The 17,669-nt window shown below is 52.1% G+C and overlaps 1 protein-coding gene across 1 annotated transcript; it reads right to left on the bottom strand.

Annotated features, from left to right (window-relative positions):
• Positions 1-256: 256 nt before the first annotated feature.
• On the bottom strand, positions 257-7,100 carry LOC34624331. The gene is made up of 9 exons (XM_026337948.1): positions 6,846-7,100; positions 6,631-6,803; positions 4,811-6,089; positions 4,511-4,711; positions 2,870-4,032; positions 2,347-2,806; positions 1,490-1,989; positions 635-875; positions 257-412 (listed from the first exon to the last, which is right to left on the bottom strand). The coding sequence occupies exons 1-9, from the start codon at positions 7,098-7,100 to the stop codon at positions 257-259; spliced, it is 4,428 nt and encodes a 1,475-aa protein (XP_026193733.1).
• Positions 7,101-17,669: the final 10,569 nt, after the last annotated feature.

Here is a 17,669-nt window from a genome sequence, read left to right as displayed (position 1 = left end):
ACCAGCAGCAATAGTAACAGCACCAGCAGCAATAGTAACAGCACCAGCAGCAATAGTAACAGCACCAGCAGCAATAGTAACAGCACCAGCAGCAATAGTAACAGCACCAGCAGCAATAGTAACAGCATCAGCAGCAATAGTAACAGCACCAGCAGCAATAGTAACAGCACCAGCAGCAATAGTAACAGCATCAGCAGCAACAGTAACAGCACCAGTAGCAATAGTAACAACACCAGCAGCAACCGCAGCGCGACAACTACCCCCGCAAGAAACTCTGCAACACACCTGTCTCCTCTTTTGCTCTATCAGTTCCACGTGGTAAAGAATCCTTTAGGGGTGTGACACTCGTGACTGCTGCAGCTGCTGCAGCAGCTGCATCACCATCCTCGGCTGTCTGGCTGTCGTCAACTTCCTGTGAATAGTGCAGAGCAAAACATGCGCAGAGCGCGCGAAATGGCAAAGCAAAGATTTTGCAGGAAGACGTGTATAACTTGCATCATAGGAAGCGAGAAGATCCATGGATACCCCTTCTGGAGTCTGTGTCATTCCAAGATGTGGGTATTCGCAAGCGGTGTGCAGTAGATTTCTCTCAGTTGCTGCAGCTTCTCAAGAGCAGCGCGCTTTGCAAGGCTACCTTCTCCGTTTTGAGCTCCCCAGCAGCAAGGGCAGCAGTAGTAGCAGTCGGCAGATCTTCCTCCGGATGGCTTGTTGTCGCAGCAGCCTTTAGCCGCAGCAGATTTAGACGCGCACGTGCTAGCGCTTCGAGCTTCGCATCCAGAAAAAACTTTCCCTGCCATCCATCGGAGACAAGCCGCTGCAGCTGCTGCAGCAGGCAGCAGCGGATATCTCCTGGCAACAGCCAAAAGCTGCCGCATCTGCAGCACCCAACAAATACAATCCATGTGCAAATGCGAGAGAGTCTCCTCACTGCAGCGACTGCACTGCTACAGCCGTTCGCACAAACGGCCAAAAAATATCTGAAGCAGAAAAGCCTTAAGACGAGGAAGGGCTCTGCCAGATAGAGATAGATAGAGAAATTGAGATAGAGAGAGATAGATAGAGAGATTGAGAGAGAAAAATAGAGAGAGATAGATAGAGAGAGATAGAGATATAGAGATAGATAGAGATAGATAGAGAGACAGAGATAGAGATATATATATTTATGTAGAGAGGGAGAGAAATAGTTAGACAGAGAGATAGATATGGAGAGAGATAGAGAGAAAGAGAAAGACAGATATAGAGAGGTAGGTATATAGAGAGACACAGACAGACAGATATAGAGAGAAAGAGACAGAAATAGAGAGAAAGAGAGAGAGATAGAGAAAAAGAGAGAGACAGAAGACTTTTTTAAAGTACGCCTGCTGCCGCAGAGAAAAGACGACCTTCTCCTCCACAGCAGCAGCCACAGCAGCAGCAGCAGCAGGAGGAGCAGCAGCAGGAGTAGGAGCAGCAGCGTTCCTTCTTAGCATGGAGACGAAATGAAATTTACCGGAGGCTATGCAGTGCCAGCAAGAGGCGATCAATGGCACTAGCGTCAACACCACATACTTCTGCCTTGCCAAGATCAATTACCCACTCCACTGCAGGAATTGCTCCCGCAGCAGCTGCCGCAGCAGCAGCTGCCTCTGCTGTCTCTTCGTCTTCATCGCGATCTCCCTCCTCGAGACTGCTGACGTCGGAGAGATCCTCATCGGCGGAGGCTTCTGGCTGACAGCTGTTGCTGCTGGTACAGCCACTACGTCCTCCTCTTTGCGCAGCAGCTGCCGCTCCCCCAAGAGCAGCAAACGCCGTTTCCTTTGCTTCTCTAGGCTCCTGCTGCTCTTTTCCTTCTGCGCAGACGTCGCTGCCTCCTGTCAGAGAGGAAGAGTCTTCGCCACTCCCCGCTGCTGGCAGCGATCGCAAGGCACTCGGCGTGTCTGTGCCTTCCGCAACTGCCGCTGGAGCCGCAAATGCGGAAGCCTTCGAGGTTGGACTGGCGCTAGCAGCAGCCTCAATTGCATGCACAGCGCCTTCCACAAGAGCTGCAGAAATCACACGAGACACCCCAGAAGCCTCTCGTGGCATCTCCGCTGTCGCCATATCCGCCTCTGCAGACGTGAACTCTGAGGGGAGGCACGAAGCTTCGACTTCATCCACAGACTTGATGCACTCGATCTTCATGGCTACCGCGCCGTCCACAGATGCCACAGCCTCCGTTTTGTGCGGCTCCAGTGGAGTATGGTTCTGCTGCTGTTTCTGCTGCTGATTCTGCTCCCTTTGCAGCTCCCCGTCTTGCTGCTGCTCCTGCTGCTGCAGACTTGCAGACCCCTTGTTCTGCCCCTCTGCTTCCTTTAAGACGCAACTTGCGTAAGTGCTGTGCTCCTGCAGAGGCTGCGTCTCTCCCGGAGTCTCCTCACGAAGGCGTTGGTCGTGTGTTTCTGCATTCTCTGGAGCTACTGCTGCTGCTGCGTTGCGTCGAGGGGGTGGCTCCATCATGGACGGTGTCAAGTAAGTGCGCCTCGGGCTGTACATACACTCGAAGAGCAGTCTCTTGAGCAGGAGGGGGGCTGTTAGGGGATCAACGAGACGGATGTCGAAAGGCAAGCCATCTAGAGCTCTCAATGCGCGACTCCCGAGCTGTAGAGGCTGCAAAGCTCCCGCCGTGAAAACTGCATCTTCAGCAAGCAAGCGACGCACATGCTGCAGGATATTCGGACGCCCTCCAGCTGCACATTCATAAAATGCAGCAGCTGAGGCTGCTGCACTCACTGCAGGAGCAAATGCTGCATGACGGCTGCTCTCGCCGTCGAAGCTGCTGCTCGTGCTGCTGTCAGCGGCTGCGCCAACGAGGCTCGAAGGCTCTAAGAAAAGGCCTTGTTGCTGCTGCTGCTGAGAGCTTGAGGCTTCTCCCTTGATGCCTGACGCAGCAGCGTGTTGGCGCAGCTTTTTCTTGGGCTTGTTTTGAAGCGGGTGTCTTTGGAATCCTAGATCAATGCCTAGCCACAGCGCTGCAGACACCATGCTCTCCTCAGGCACAAGACCATCTGCTGCATTGCTCCCTACAGGCACGGCTCGAGGCAACGCCTCCGCTAGCTGCAGCACAGCCAGCTGCACAAGTCGCAGCAGCAAGGCATCTCCAAAGAAGAAAGGAAGCTGCTTGCCGCATGCCTCAGACACGTTTGCATCCAGAGCTGCTGCCGCTGCATCTGCCGCTTCTGCCTCTGCATCTGCCGCTTTTTCCGCTTCTTCTGAATCCTCAGCATCTCCTGCTGCTCTCCCGCTCAGAAGGCAGCCCTCCTCCTCCGTGACACAAGTGTCTTCTTCGGCGCAAAAATCCTCCTTACCCTGACCTCCTGCGCTCGTTGTCACGCCTTCACCGCTGGCTGGTGCTGTCGCTGGCTTATTACTTGCAGCTTCTTCTGTAGCTGCTGCAGTTGCGCCGACAGTATTGGAGCTGCTGTAGACCCCTTCCTTGCCCTCCCCCCCAAGGATGTCGGCAACACCTACAGACTCTCCCGCCGACAGCCTCTTCAACACGTCTGCGTCTGTTTCTTCCTCTACCCCTGCTTGAGCTATAGTGGCTGCATCTGCTTGGGCTTTAGTAGCTGCATCTGCTGCTGTGAGATCCGTCTTGCAAACCGGTTCAGCAGTTGATGCCTCCACTGCGTTCTCTCCTGGCGAGGCTGCGAAGCTTGCATCCTCATCCTGCCTACCTCCTCCCGAGGGAGATTCATGCAGCAGAAGTGCCCCCTGGTGCTCTTGCAGAGAAAGCCTGTGCGGCAGTTCATACATGCGAGCCGTGAGTTGCAACCTCTGATGCCCGTGTCTCTCAGATGCCGCTGCCTCTGTACTCCCCATGGGCGTATTCACACCCGTAACACACGCACGTGAAGGCATCACAGCCGGTCGTAACAGCGCTGCTTCCAGAATTTCAATGGAGGGGGGCAGCAACTGAAGATACTCCGAGAAAACTCGCAAAAAATCCTGCAGCTCCATGAGCTCTGGATGTCTGTAGAGATGCAGCAAAGCCAGCGGCAACACGCGCTGCTGGCACTGAGACACAACACATATACATACGCATACGCATAAACATACATAAACATACATACACATCCATAAACATATACATACACACCCATTAACATATACATACATAAATATACATAGACATACACACATATACATAGACATACACATACAACGCAGAAAAACATAAACACACATATACATAGACATACACATATACACACATCCATAAACATACATAAACACACATATACATACACATACATGTACATACACATCCATAGACACACACAAATAAGCATACAACGTACAGAAACAGGAGCCTGTTATGTGAACGCATACATATATACATAGATAGATATATATATATACCGCTGGCTGTCTCACAAGAGCCCTTCGGAAGTACAGGAGTCAGACTCTAGAAAACAAAAAGAGGATTTTGCCTAAGAAGCCGGTAGCTTAGAAGAAAGAAGGCGGTATGCCTCACGCGTATCCTCGAACGCACCATCGGAAACTCTGAAGGATCTATGGAAAGCTCGTCCATTGGTTGTACTACCGCTTCTTCCAGCTCTGCCTGTAGTGGCGATGGTGCTAGTTGTTGTTGCTGCTGCTGCGAGTGTTGCACTTGGTGCTGCAGCTGTACGGCTGCTGCTGCCGTCCGCAAGTTCGATGCAGCAGCAGCAGCCGCTGCTGCAACTGCTCCTGCAGCTGCTCCTGCGTCTGCAGTGGGATCAGCCTGTTGCGAGTCGTACTCTGATGAAGCTCCTGGTGTATGGCCACTATAACTACCTTGCTCTGCTCCTGCAGGCGCTGGTGCTGTTGTTTCCAGACATGCGACGTCTCCGCGAGGTCGTCTGCAGCGCTTCCCTCCCCTGCCTGAGAACACTCCCCACCTGCCTGCCGACGATGAGGCGTGCTGTGTCGACGCGCCTACTGCGGCGGCTCTTGCTGACTCGACCTCTGAGGCGCATGCCTGCTGCAGCATTAGCAGCAGCTGCTGCTGCTGCTGATCAGGGCGTTGCTGCACGTTCTTTTCCTCCTCCTGGAGGGCAGCGAGATCTGGAGACAGCAAATACTCGAGGGGGGGGAGGTACACGTGAGCTGCGTTCGCCTTCTCGATGAGCTTTTGGCAAAAGGGCCCCTTAAGGAGGCTGCGACTACTGCATGCATCGCCGCTCGAGGAACCCCCTTCTTCCTCCCTTCCCCCCGTAGCGCATGCGTTGCCGTTCGCCGCTTGTTCGTCCTTGAGGAGTGCGCCTTTCCCGTTCACTGTTGCCTCAAAAGCCGCAATTTGCGTCAGCAAGAAGCGTGAGATGGAAACAAGATACTCCTCTGTACACCCCTCTACCGCAAAGGCCCCTCCCCAGCAGCAGGAAGGACTGATAGTCTCGTCTGCCAAGTGCCTTACGCCAGTGCCTCGTGGATCACACAGCGATAGCAGCTGCGATCCTTTGCCTTTCCGAATCGGAAGGGCGGAAAGCAGCTTGGCATGCTCAAAGATCGAGTTGGGGTCGTTGAGATGCTCCTGCTGATGCTGCTGAAGGGGGTAAGGAGGGGGGTAAGATCGCTGTTGTTGTTGCTGTTGCTGCTGCTGGTGTTGCTGCTGCTGTTGATGCGGACGCGATCCTCGCGATGAACCTCGTCCTGTACTTCTGCTGCTGCTTCTTGCCGGGGATAGCGGCTGCTGCTCCTCCGGCTGGTTCTGATGCTGCTGAGAAAGGCTGTCTAACATGGCATCCTCCTGCGATGGATCTCCTGCAGCGTGAGCGTCAGTGCAGACTCGCTCTCCTTCGAGGAAGCAGCGCACCGAAGGTGAAGACGGCTGCTGCCCTTCGTGCGTCTGCTGGACCTTTTGTTTGGCTGTTTCCGCAGCCGTCAGCAAGCCGCAGAGCTCCTCATACGCCGTGGTGGGGTGTACATACAGCTGAGGAACCACGCGAGCCGCTATCTCAAACCTCCGTCTACAAGATGCAAAAAGAGCTGCATAGCGACCAGCCGGTCGCTCCAAGCGATACTGCCGTCCAGAGACGCTCACACACCAAAGAGAAGGAACCTTCTCAGGAGTCGTGCCGTAGCTGATACGCCTGAAGAAACACATTCAGGGATAGCAGCAGGAAAGGCAGTCACGCATCCACATACACATACATACACAAATACACATACATACACGAAATACACGCATATTTACACATGAATTCACGCATATATTTATATGCAATGGAACTCACAGATATATATATATATATATGTATTTATAATTATATTTGCACAGTTCTCGTGATGCTCCATGCATACATATATATAGACTCCACACATCTAAGGAGATCCAATAGTAAGACCCCCTCTTTCTTTCACACTGCAGCACGTTGGTAGACGTGTGCCACGACAGAGCTCAATGAATGCCTATATATATATACATAGAAACAGGCTGCTGTGCCACAAAGAAAAAGCGAAAACCTTCTTCGGCGCATGCCATATGGACGGCTTTGCATGCAACAGCAGCTCTGTTTGAGAATCTTTCTCAGACATTTCCTCTTTGGCCTCCTTAAGCTCAGGGATGGCAAGACTAGCCACGCCACCTCGACTTGCATTTTATACACCGAATCAGGCAAAAAATCGCCTTACCACTCCCGCAACTCAATGCGGACAGAAAAAGATTTAAGATTTTTGGCGAGTTTCAGTGAGCACAACGCGACCTTCTCCAGCTGCCCGTCTAGAGAGCTCCCGCATGCACTGCTGTCTTCTGCGGCAGGCAGAGATGGGCAATGTTGTTGCTGCTGCTGTTGCTGCTGCTGCTCCTGCTGCTGCTGCTGCTGCGGAGTCGTTCCAGTACCAGCAACCGTTATTCCGCAGGCAGAACCCCCCCTTATAGAGGCGTCTGCTGCAAGAGCCGTGTGCTGCTGCTGCTGCTGCTGCTGCTGCTGCTGCTGCTGCTGCTGGCTCTTCGGGGCTTTGCGGCCTCTGCTACAGCTCACCACATTACTGCAGGAGCCAGCATAAAGATGCGGATACACCTCCGCTGCCACGGGGTGATTGACTGACAGCAGCGCCTGTGGCGAATGCAGCAATGCCACGTTCACCAGCTTCGCGTACATCACCACTTCCCCAGATTCTTCTTGGTCCTGCAGCGAGAGGCAGCAGCGTCATGTCATGTTTAGTGCATCCAGCGTACTGCAGGTGATGAAATAAACACTTCCAATGGCAAACTCAGCTCCGGCAAGACCGCTTTGTGGAGAGGCTGCTCAAATAGAGCTCAAAATCATGTCTTTTTCTCCAAGAGAAACAGAGAGAGAGACAAAGAGAAAGAGAGACAGTGAGAGATAGAGAGACAGTAAGAGATAGAGAGAGACAAAGGGATAGAAAGAGAGAAATAAGGGCAGAGACAGAGACAGCGAGAGGTAGAGAGAGACAAAGAGATAGAAAGAGAGAAATAAGGACAGAGACAGTGAGAGATAGAGAGAGACAAAGAGATAGAGAGAGAAAAAGAGAGAAATACGAACAGAGACAGAGCAGATAGATACACCCATGAACACAATCACAAGCCAAAGGCGTTAAGGATGCGTTCATAGAGGCATCTGTATGATCCCTCATCACGATCTACAGGGCAGGAGGCGAAGTAAGGCGCTTACAAGAGCTTCAATGGGGAGAAGTCTTTCAGCAGTTTTGTTGTACAACAAGAAGTCTGCAGCGTACGAACACCAGAAGCCTTCAGGTGTAGGCCACAAGAAAGCTGCTGGCACTGCGGCTTCCGCTGCATGCGACTCGCCATATTTAGCCCACTGCATGCAATTGCTGCTGCTGCTACTGCTGCTACTGCTGCTGCTACTGCTGCTACTGCTGCTGCTACTGCTGCTGCTACTGCTGCTGCTGCAATTGCTACTACTGCTGCTACTGCTGCTGCTGCTGCAATTGCTTGCAGCCACGGCCAAGCCTACACCAGCGGCAGCAGAACGTGTTTCTCGATTCACGTGGCTTCCCTCCCCATCCGCCGCTCCACTAGGAGAAGAGTCGACAAACGCTACTGCTGCTGATGGCGATGGTAAATGCATGCTCGCAGTAAGAGCTGGTTCGAAGCCTCTACAGTCCGTAGAAGCTGGTGCCTGCCCAATGCAGGCTTGTGGCGATCCTCTTCCTTGTTCTGCCTTGACAGCATTCTGAGAGTTTGCATGCACACAAGAAGCAGCAGATGGAGCACTCCTACCCCTACCACCTGCTGTTGCTGCTGTTGCTGCTGTTGCTGTTGGCATAGTCGCTTCCGTGTCTGCTTGTTTCTGCTCCTGCTGAACACCCTGCTGCGCATCTCGCAGCAGCAAACTCCTTCCCCCCAGCAGCTGCTGCTGCTGCAGCTGCTGCAGCAACTGCTGCTGTTGCTGGTGCTGTAGCTGCTGCTGCTGCTGTCTGCCAGGCGGTCTGTGCTCCTGCTGCTGCACCTCACGAATAACTTGACGCTGCAAATCTTGCAGCTGGGGGAATGCCTCATGCTGCTGCACTTGCTGCTGCGTGTCTTCCCTCCGCAGTGGAAATTTTTGCTGCTGCTGCACTTGCTCCTGCGTCTCCTGCCACAATGGCTGTCGCTTCCCCCCTGGTGTGGGGAGCAGCTTGTGAGCCAGCAGCTGCAGCTGCTGCTGCTGCTGCTGCTGCTGCTGCTGCTGCTGTTGCTGTCTCAATGCGTGCTGCAGCTGCTGGTGCACTTCGCTTTCTGCAGCTGTCTGCTGCGACCACCGCATTCGCAGCAACTGCTGCTGCTGCGTGGGGAGTTGCAGCTGCTGTTGCTGCAGCAGCAGCAGCTGCCCCTGCCGTTCTTCTGAAAGCTCCACTGCTGTCGAGCAGCGTTGCTGCAGCCTCTCCCGCAGCTGCGCCAACAGGCGCTGCTGCTGAAGGTGAGTCTCGTCCGCATCCGGCTGCTGCAGTTGCTGCAGTTGCTCGTGCTGCTGCTGCTGCAGTTGCTGCAGCTGCTGCAGTTGCATGGGCTGCTGTTGAGAACGCATCTCTTCCGCAGCAGCAGGTAGTGCTGCGCCCCTCCCTGAAGACGCAGCACTGCCAAGCACAGCAGCAGCAGCAGCAGCGGCAGCAGCAGGTGCTGCAGTGGCTACACGCGTTGCTGCAGAAGCAGCTGTTGCTGCTGTTGCTGCTGTTGCTGCTGTTGCTGCGTGCATGTGCGGCTCGAAGCCGTCTTCTGGCCTTATTGCTGAGGAGCTGGAAGCACCGAGAGGAATGAGAGCGTGATTCTCAGTACTCCCTTCCCATGCGCACTCAGTAGTCATCTTGGAAGCACAGAAGCAGATATTCTCCTGTAGTTAGACTCCATAAGACTGCCAGGAAGGGGTGCCCTCTGCTGCTCTGATTTAGGGAGTTAAAGCTTTGAAACCGCGTGGGGGGGAGGAGAAGCCTGTGCGGAAAGCCCCTCCAGCGCATGCATTTCTTGAATTGCCGCGAGAAAAGCAGCTTTGTTCAGACAGCAAAGAGGCTCCACAGCTGACAACAGGCGTTCCTCCTCTCGGGGGGTGCAGTCATCGTGTGGCGTTCTCTTCAAGCGTCTAAAGCGCATGTGCGCGGTTTCGGGGGTAGTAAGCGGACGGCTACGAAGCCCATGCAGCTCTCGGAGGCACACACATGTATGTATGTATGTACATATAAACACCCATACATGCATACACATATATGGACAAACTCCCTCCGCCAGCGAGCTGCGAGATGGCGAGGCTGTGTCTAGCGCTCCCAGTGCGCCGCATCAACGGCTGCGATCGGCCTATACAAAGCCTGCTGAGGCAGAGGAAGGAGAAGGAAGAGGAGCAGCAGCAGCGGAGTAGCCGTTCGAGGGCTGAAGCTCCTTCCGCACTCGAAGAGCGACCAGAAGCGGAGAACTCTGCTGGAGAAAACACAAGGGACAGACACCCACGATCTTCCTGAGGCACAGTCAAGACGTCGTCTACCCTGCGTTTTGAGCTGTGGAGTGGCGATGAGGCAACAAAGTCGGCGGCTGTTGCAGCGGCTTGTTTGCAGCGTTTCGCGACTTAGGCAGCTGCATGCCCCCCAGCTTCCTCTTGCTGCAGTTTTGCCTCCTCGAAGTGCTCAGAGGACTATAGGAGGGGAAGCCGCATGCAGAGGAGGAGGCGGTAGAGGGCCTCTTCTGCCCGCGGCTGCGGGAGGTGTCTGTACGGCTTAGAGGAGTCAGCGCAGCGCAACAGAGTGCCGCTGTACTCTGTTACGCAACCTTTTATTGCAAAGGTGAGCTTCGAGGGTGCGCTAGCCCAGCGAGGAGCGCCTTGCAGGGGCTGCTGCTGCTGCTCTCCCTCCCTATGGGCTGCAGCTGCCGCTACGGGCAGTGCCGATACACTGCGCAGCGACAGCACCGTACGGCTCCCCACACAGACAGCGAAGCACTGGCTTGAAACCACCACGAATTAAGGCCCCGAATAGCGCAATTAACGAGAAGCACTTACCTTCCCTGTGTCTCCTCCCTCTAGTGACCCCCTCCCAGTTTTTCACCTTGTTCTTCGCCCCACAACGCCCTTTCAATTAGAAAAGTCAATTCAAAAATAAAAAACATAAGCCCCCTTCATGTCTACTGGTAACAAGTAAGAACTCCCCAATGCGGATCTGATTGCCTGCGCGCAGGGATTGCAGGTGTCTCATTCACGGTGCCCCGATCCTTATATGCGTGTGCGCACATACACACACACACACACACACATATATATATATATATATATATATATATATGTATATATATATACACACGCACACACACACACACACACACACACACACACACATACGCACATATGCACATATGCATGCGTACATATACATATATACACACCTACCTACATATATACATGCATGCATGTATATATGTCAGGCTCGAACCCAGAACCGCCCACGCAGACAGACACAGACACGCAACATGGAGCAGTACCGACACACCAACACACACACAACAAACACACAAAGACACCCCCGCCCGCATTGGTTTCCAAGGACCTCAAAAGGGACTGTCACCTCTAAACCGTTATCAGCTCATGTTGGTAGATTGGCAGGGATACACGAGCGTGGCTGGCTTGAAGTATGTGTTCATCCACGGTAGGTGCCTGCTGTCCACGCATCCTTGTGATCAAAGTCACGCACTTTAAGGCATACGTGCCTCATCGTGCACTCGCTCTCTGGGCCTGGATGGAATGGTTGCGAAAGCTAAAGAGCGCGGAGACCTAAGCCAAACCCGTCGCTGCTCTCTTCTAGAAACTGCACGACCTTCTCTCTCACCTCTCTGTGCCCAAAAACAAGTTCCAAAGCCTTGAATAAATACCGCGAAACTTGCCTTCACTACATGCGCACAATCCCATCCATGTATGGCTCTACGTGTACCTACAGCGAAATCTCCTGAGATGATGGAAGCTTCTCTACAGTCGGCATAAGGCTTACGAGATGCATGGATATTAAAGAAGGATGCACACCTTTTTGAGTACGCACGTCGTCTGGGTGTACTTGAACGTATGTTCAAATGTATCCAGGCTTATTCATACGTGAAGGAAAAGGCATGGCCATCTGCACGGTTATGTAGGTAATGCTCCTATTCAAATGTGTCCAGGCTTATTCATACGTGAAGGAAAAGGCATTGCCATCTGCACGGTTATGTAGGTAATGCTCTTACTGCGATCTCCGTCGAGTGAGCCTTATAGCCTGTATTCATATAACCTGTCAAACGCATTGACGTTTTCTCCCCACAGAGCGCCCTTCCCAGGACGCTTTTTGCCCTCACACTGCAAGGTTGCGGGTGGAGAGGAACGGGAGACGCATAGAGATTGAATAGACGTTTCTGCATCTCCCTTGCAAGCCATGTATTTATTCATGCGCATTTGGACACTGCAACTCATAACTCATAAGCACACAACATTGACTTTTCTGTATTGAGCTTACTTTAATATGCGGCAAACAGCATGTGTGAGCAGCCAAACCCAACAGGCGATTCTTACCACTTCTTTTTTGAATATTACTCGCACAATGCAATGTACCAAAGGAGGGCTTGTGTGACCGCGCGAAAGTATACATATATATATATATATATGCCTGCATACATGCATTTACGCGCATCTCCAGGCAACACACCCGCGCACACCGTTATGTAGACACGCCTTCAAGCATGCATCCCTGCATACATGCCTGCGTAGTGTTATGAAGTGTGGACGCAAAGAGACAAAAGCCACTTCTAGAGATGTCTCCGATAGCTTCGAAAGGCGGCAGTGCATTTGTGAAAGGCCTTTTTATGGCTAGTCGGGAGCTGCTGCAACAAGGGCCTTCACCTGATATTCCTGTATGGGTTTGCATGGCACGCAATGTGTTGGCACAACAGAGAGAGAGCTACGGGTGAGGATGCGAGGAGCGCCCCTCCTATTCACTGCTCGAGGCAAGCCAAAGCATGATGAGACTTCCATCATGTGTGCTGTCGAGAGAGCTCCCCCTCGCTCCGAATCGCTCCTCTCGCAGGAGAGTCTAGGAGGCCCCTATCTCTGCAAGGTGTGTAGCCGAAAGACACAAGTCATGCACGGTTCCACTGATTTCCCGTCTTTTCAGGCATCAGCTTACGAGAGGCGTTCAGGCTTGATCGGCCTCGTTTATGCGCGTGGAGAGAGGTGGATCGCTAAATAGGCAGGCTTGCCGTGGCGACGATGGTCGCTGATGTACTGCTTTTGCCTCAAACTTCCAACAATACTGCGGTGCCTTGAAGGTGACACGTAGTGGAGCTCTGGCCCCTTGTAAGAGACTGCCTTGACCCTCCCACTTTTGCTACTCTCCCGATTTACTCCTAGTTCCTTCCTTCTTTCTCTCTTTCGCATCAAACCCTGAAGAGCTTGGCTGCTGCCGTATAACGGGGTCGCTATAGCTGGCCTAGAGCAGGAAGCCGCCGAAAAAGTAAACACGAAGCAAGAGGCAACAGATATGGCAGCCGAAAGAACGAAGGGCCCAGGGGGAGGCAGAACGTCACAGAAAGGCAACAAGGGGCAATGCACCGCCAGCACGTGTGTTTTAACATGTCGGAAAGTTTCTGAAGCTCTGTGGCATTGTCGTAGAGTGCAGGCGATGCCCAGAACGAAACCGTCAGAGGCACATCGAGCTTCCACAGGTGCCTTCTCGCGCTCAGTAGAGCCCTTCTGAATGACTGCGCAGAAACGTTTCGGAGTCCTCCATGCGATTTTTGTCATCATCATGATGCTAGGCTGTTCAAAGTATGTACAGTGGGAATCACGGGGAGCCACGACCTTATGCGACCAAAGATAAGAGGCATGAAGCGCTCCGTGAGGCACATTGCGCAGAAAGCCTCAGCAGTAGCCCGCTAAACCAGGAGTATGTAAATAGAAAACGCGCCAAGTCACAAGTTATTTTGCCGACGTGGTTTACAGGAGGAGAGTCTATAGCCATTGCTCTCCAGGGAAATGCACTAGAGAGCAATGAACAAAAGTATAAGTAAGACAAAGCGAGGAAAGCTCGGAAATAGGCAGGCCCATCCTAAGAAGCGTGCACCTATAAATTGAAAACGGTGGACCGTAGCCACACGCACAGAGAGCCTAGGCATTCGCAGTGCTGTCTTATGACAGCCTCACGCGTGCAATAAAAGAATACACAGTACACTGGGGTCCTTCCTAGGACATGTGTCTTGGGATGCGGCGACTCTTAGAATGCCATTGACTAGCTGGAGTGCAGCTCTATCGAGTTTCGGTTTACAGATGTAAGCTCGCCTTTACAACATGTGCACTCCCCAACCAGGATGAAAACAATGCAGTACAGCCTCGGAGTCCTTAGGCACCTTACACGCGCTATGCGGTGAGAATTTGCAAATTAGCTGTTAGAGCGGCCTTAGGTGGGATGCGGTGGCAGCCAGTGTAAAAACTGCACACGATACGAGAGCAGTTAGAAGAAAAAGAAGTCACCAAGTGTGTTTCATCAAGCAGGCAACAGACTACCGGCATAGACCAAGCAAGCAAGCTTGTGGTGGTCCTCATTCCTGTGCATCGCGAAGCTTGAGACACAGAGCATAGGGTTTCTTGAGTGGCCCTTCTAGTTGCACAGGACAGCAAGGGAGCGCCAGCATTCATGCCTGAGAAACAAACCTTTTTTGCCTCTATGGGGAGTGTTTATGGGTGCTTCACGGGCTGCTGGAAGCCAGCAACCACTCGTTTTTCGGGGTGGGGTAGCCTCGTGCAAATACTGCCCTGAAACTATGCAGTTCGAATGGAGAAAAGAGGTTGTGTGACCGAGACACTCACGCTAACAAAGGGTTTCACTAGTTGTACGTTGTGCCACCCTCTATGTAGCATCCACATGTTCGTCTATGCCTGGAGGCGCTTTAAGGTGATTGCTTCGGCTTCTTGAATGTTTTTTATGCGTTTACACGTGTGTGGCACAAATATATCCATGTATGTCTACATGCTGTGGCTTAAGCGTCTCTGGCATTCTGTTCAATACGACTTTTCCGAACAGCTCAGAGACAGCATCACCCAGCTGCTGGAGTCCTCCCCATAGGGACTCAATAGGGAGATACGTGACTCCAGACTCAAAATTAAATTTCACAGAGTTATATAGTGTATCTAATAGAACTCACTTTTTTCTCTGATCAGAAATTTTCAACATTGGGGGAAAGAAACACCTGGGGCGCGCGTAGCCGCACCCTCCGATCACTCCGATCATTCCCAGCCAGCTGCGCGTAGCTAATAATAGCGCACAACCCAATAATACTGCGTCCTTCGACATCGAGGCTTTTAAAAATAATGTTTTACTGACAGACGAATAAATTCCTAAATTACTTACTACTTCTGGTAAAAGTGTTTGATCGTAGCTACACTCACCAAAGTTACACTTCTAGGTACTTTCGTAAATACTACACACGTTTTTATGGAAAATCAATAGAAACTTGACTATTTGCTTTGGCCCTTTGCAGACCGCAGTTTTTGTGTACTACGCCAAATTTGTATAGTAACAGTCAATGGTGCGCGCATGAGGCCTGGATGCTTTGTGCTACTACCCTAGAGGGTCGGCAGGCAGGTGCCTGCCTGCACCGATGGCTCATCGAACGGCATACGTGTAATTGAGCCTGTGACATTATAGAGCTTTAAAATAAACCGTTTGCCTAAAAGCATCCAAACTCTCAATTTAAAAGGGACAGCGGTCAAAGTCTCAAAGCTACGGGTATCATGTCCTGTACCCGCAATCGAACACAGGCTACCTGTGCGGGGGCGTACACCCGACTACCCCGCATTACAGTACACTACACACCACTGCAAAAAACTACTTTATAAACGCCTTGCTGTTACAGTTACACGTTTTGGTGAATGCGTACACACCTTTGGTCATGGTCTATCGTTCAGGTTCAGAGCTTAACTGCCTCTGGGGAAGTATTGCGAGGTAGTTAGGGAAAGAGGGGGCGGTGCAAGCTATTACCCAACTAAAGATAGTTCCCAAAAATGCTTCTATCGTACTCGTTTTTCAAATCCAAGGAACATATTGGGGTTCTGTTCCGTCCTCCCGTTGCAAGGTAGGGATATCTGGCGTGGGGCTGCACGGCGCGGTTGAAAAGGAGTGGGTGTGTGAGAGAATGTCCTTATTAATTCCCTATAGACAAGAACCTACGCAGAACATTATAAGAATCAGCCTGCTGTCCCAATAGACGGCTATGAAAGGGACGAAAACATTAACAGGTTGATGGTAGAGCGGAACCTCTGTAAGGCGACAACTGCAACTCAGCGGGCGGTTGCAGCGGCTGCTGCGAGTTGCTGCATCTCGTCTTTGGGTTTGCCTATAGCTACACCGTCAGAATACAAGTGCGGACGAGTTTCTGTATGCTCTTTTCTTGGCATTTTGGGGCGGATTTCTTGTTTGTAGTCGTGTTGCTGAAGCTGACCCTTTGGCGCACCCTGCGTTCGTTGTATGCCGGTTCTCTTCCCACTTTCTCTCCCGCCACACTTTGCTATTCCTATTCACCCATGTTTTAGATTACAAGACACCTATTTGATAGAAACCAATTTATTATTCGTATTTTCAGCTCGAAGACAAGAGAAGAAAGCAAAAGCCGAACAAACGTCACCGTCGTGAGGGGCCGCTCCATCCGCAGCAACACGCCTGTACCACAAGGGCCAGGGAGGGTTCGGGTCGTTCCCAGACGGTTTCTCACGAATTACTCGTCATTTGCTTTTGCTTTCTTTCTGTCTTTTACTTTGGAGACACCTGAATGCGACCAACGACGACAGAGAAGGTGTAATCCTCTCTTGCTCGGCCTGGCCGCGCAGAGCCGTTCACGGGGTCATCCCTCCTGCCACGTCAAGGAGATTTCTTTGCCTCAAATTTGCATTAATGAGCAATTAGACGTGTTATTTGTGGTCCCCTACTTGGCGGAAGCCCACCCCTGAGTGTACCGACACTGTACAACGCCAGCAGCCTGAAGCGCTGCCGAGGCACTGGGGTCACTTCCTTTCTTTTTGGCCTCTCCCGCAACGCCTTAGCAGGCAGGAAGCCAAAAAGCTCGACAGGATCTTTGAAACGTCTTTAGTCTTAAGGTTCTCCCGATACGTCGGGAAGCCCCCGTAATCTGTTGGAAATATTTAAACGGGGGCTCAGCATGTTCATGAGCTGATCACACAAGACATACACCAGCTTTTAGAGCCGCAGTTGCTTTGACGGTTTGTTTTCTTGGCTTCGTGGAAGACACATGGGTGGCTGCAGAGGAGCAACCGCAGCCATTCTTCTTGAGCACCCTGAATTCGAACTCTGTGCAACGCGTCACCCCAGCGTCTCCGCAGCGTCAGCCGTTTCAAAACACCTGCACAGCAGAAGCAGCAGCAGAGTGTATACAGTCTTAGTACCGTTATGTTAATGGCCTGACTCCGGTTCTCTTTCTTGAATTCACAACAACCAGAGGAAGTGAGGCTCCCAAAAGCCTTCCTCGTCTTTCCTTTTGCCACCAGCTGCTGCAGCAGCACCTGTGGCTCCTCCCTCCCCGATGCTGCTGCAGCCGCTTGTCACTCGGCTCCTTCGGCTCTTTATCCTTTCATCTTCCACCCTCGGCAGTCTCCTCTGCGCGTGTCTTTCTCCCGCGGCATCCTGTCGAGTTCAAACTCTCAGAGTCTTTCCTTAGGCGCCCGTGCGATTGGTCCCACTCTGCGGCTCAGTACCCTCCTAGCCTGCGTCGAGCTTGAAGCATTGTGTTGGAGCTGCCGGAAACGACTAACGCCGTCTATCTGCAGGCGTGAACTACTTACCCCCGAAATTGAACCTCGTGGCTCCGCTGCTGCTGGGGAGAAAACCGACGATACGCTGAAAGCAATCAACCAAAGAAGAAGAATAAGCGCCGTATATACATATATGTATATACACATATATATATGTATATACATGTATATCGCCTTGTGCAAAGCCGCAGGCACTAAACGACTCCTGTAGGTGGCGGTAGAAGCAGGCGAAAGAAATAAACAGCAGCAAGCCAAGCGAAGCCGAATACTGCAGCAACCAACTCAACAAGAGAGCAAAGACACCGCTTCCCCCCTCCCCCTTACACCCCGCAAGACTGATTGATGTCATGAGCTGATCCAGAGGTTCCGTGCAGAATCAAGATGCACGAGGCGCTCTACTCGTGCAGCTCCGTTCTTTTGAATTGACAGAGATACATGACGGCTGCA

This window comes from Cyclospora cayetanensis, unplaced genomic scaffold (assembly GCF_002999335.1).
Source record: "Cyclospora cayetanensis isolate NF1_C8 unplaced genomic scaffold, CcayRef3 CcayRef3_contig_214, whole genome shotgun sequence".
NCBI lineage: Eukaryota > Apicomplexa > Conoidasida > Eucoccidiorida > Eimeriidae > Cyclospora > Cyclospora cayetanensis.
Note: the sequence above shows the minus strand (reverse complement) of the source record. Positions and strands in the feature narration are given on the sequence as shown.

What these genes read in the sequence shown, in the direction of transcription:
- LOC34624331 (XM_026337948.1), bottom strand. Translation starts at nt 7,100, where the DNA reads ATGTACGCGAAGCTGGTGAACGTGGCATTGCTGCATTCGCCACAGGCG. An exon ending in AAACAACAGCACCAGCGCCT is followed by an intron (nt 4,712 to 4,810) that starts GCAGGAGCAGAG and finishes GCAGGAGCAGCT; the next exon opens with GCAGGAGCAGTTGCAGCAGC. An exon ending in ATCCTTCAGAGTTTCCGATG is followed by an intron (nt 4,033 to 4,510) that starts GTGCGTTCGAGG and finishes GTTGTGTCTCAG; the next exon opens with TGCCAGCAGCGCGTGTTGCC.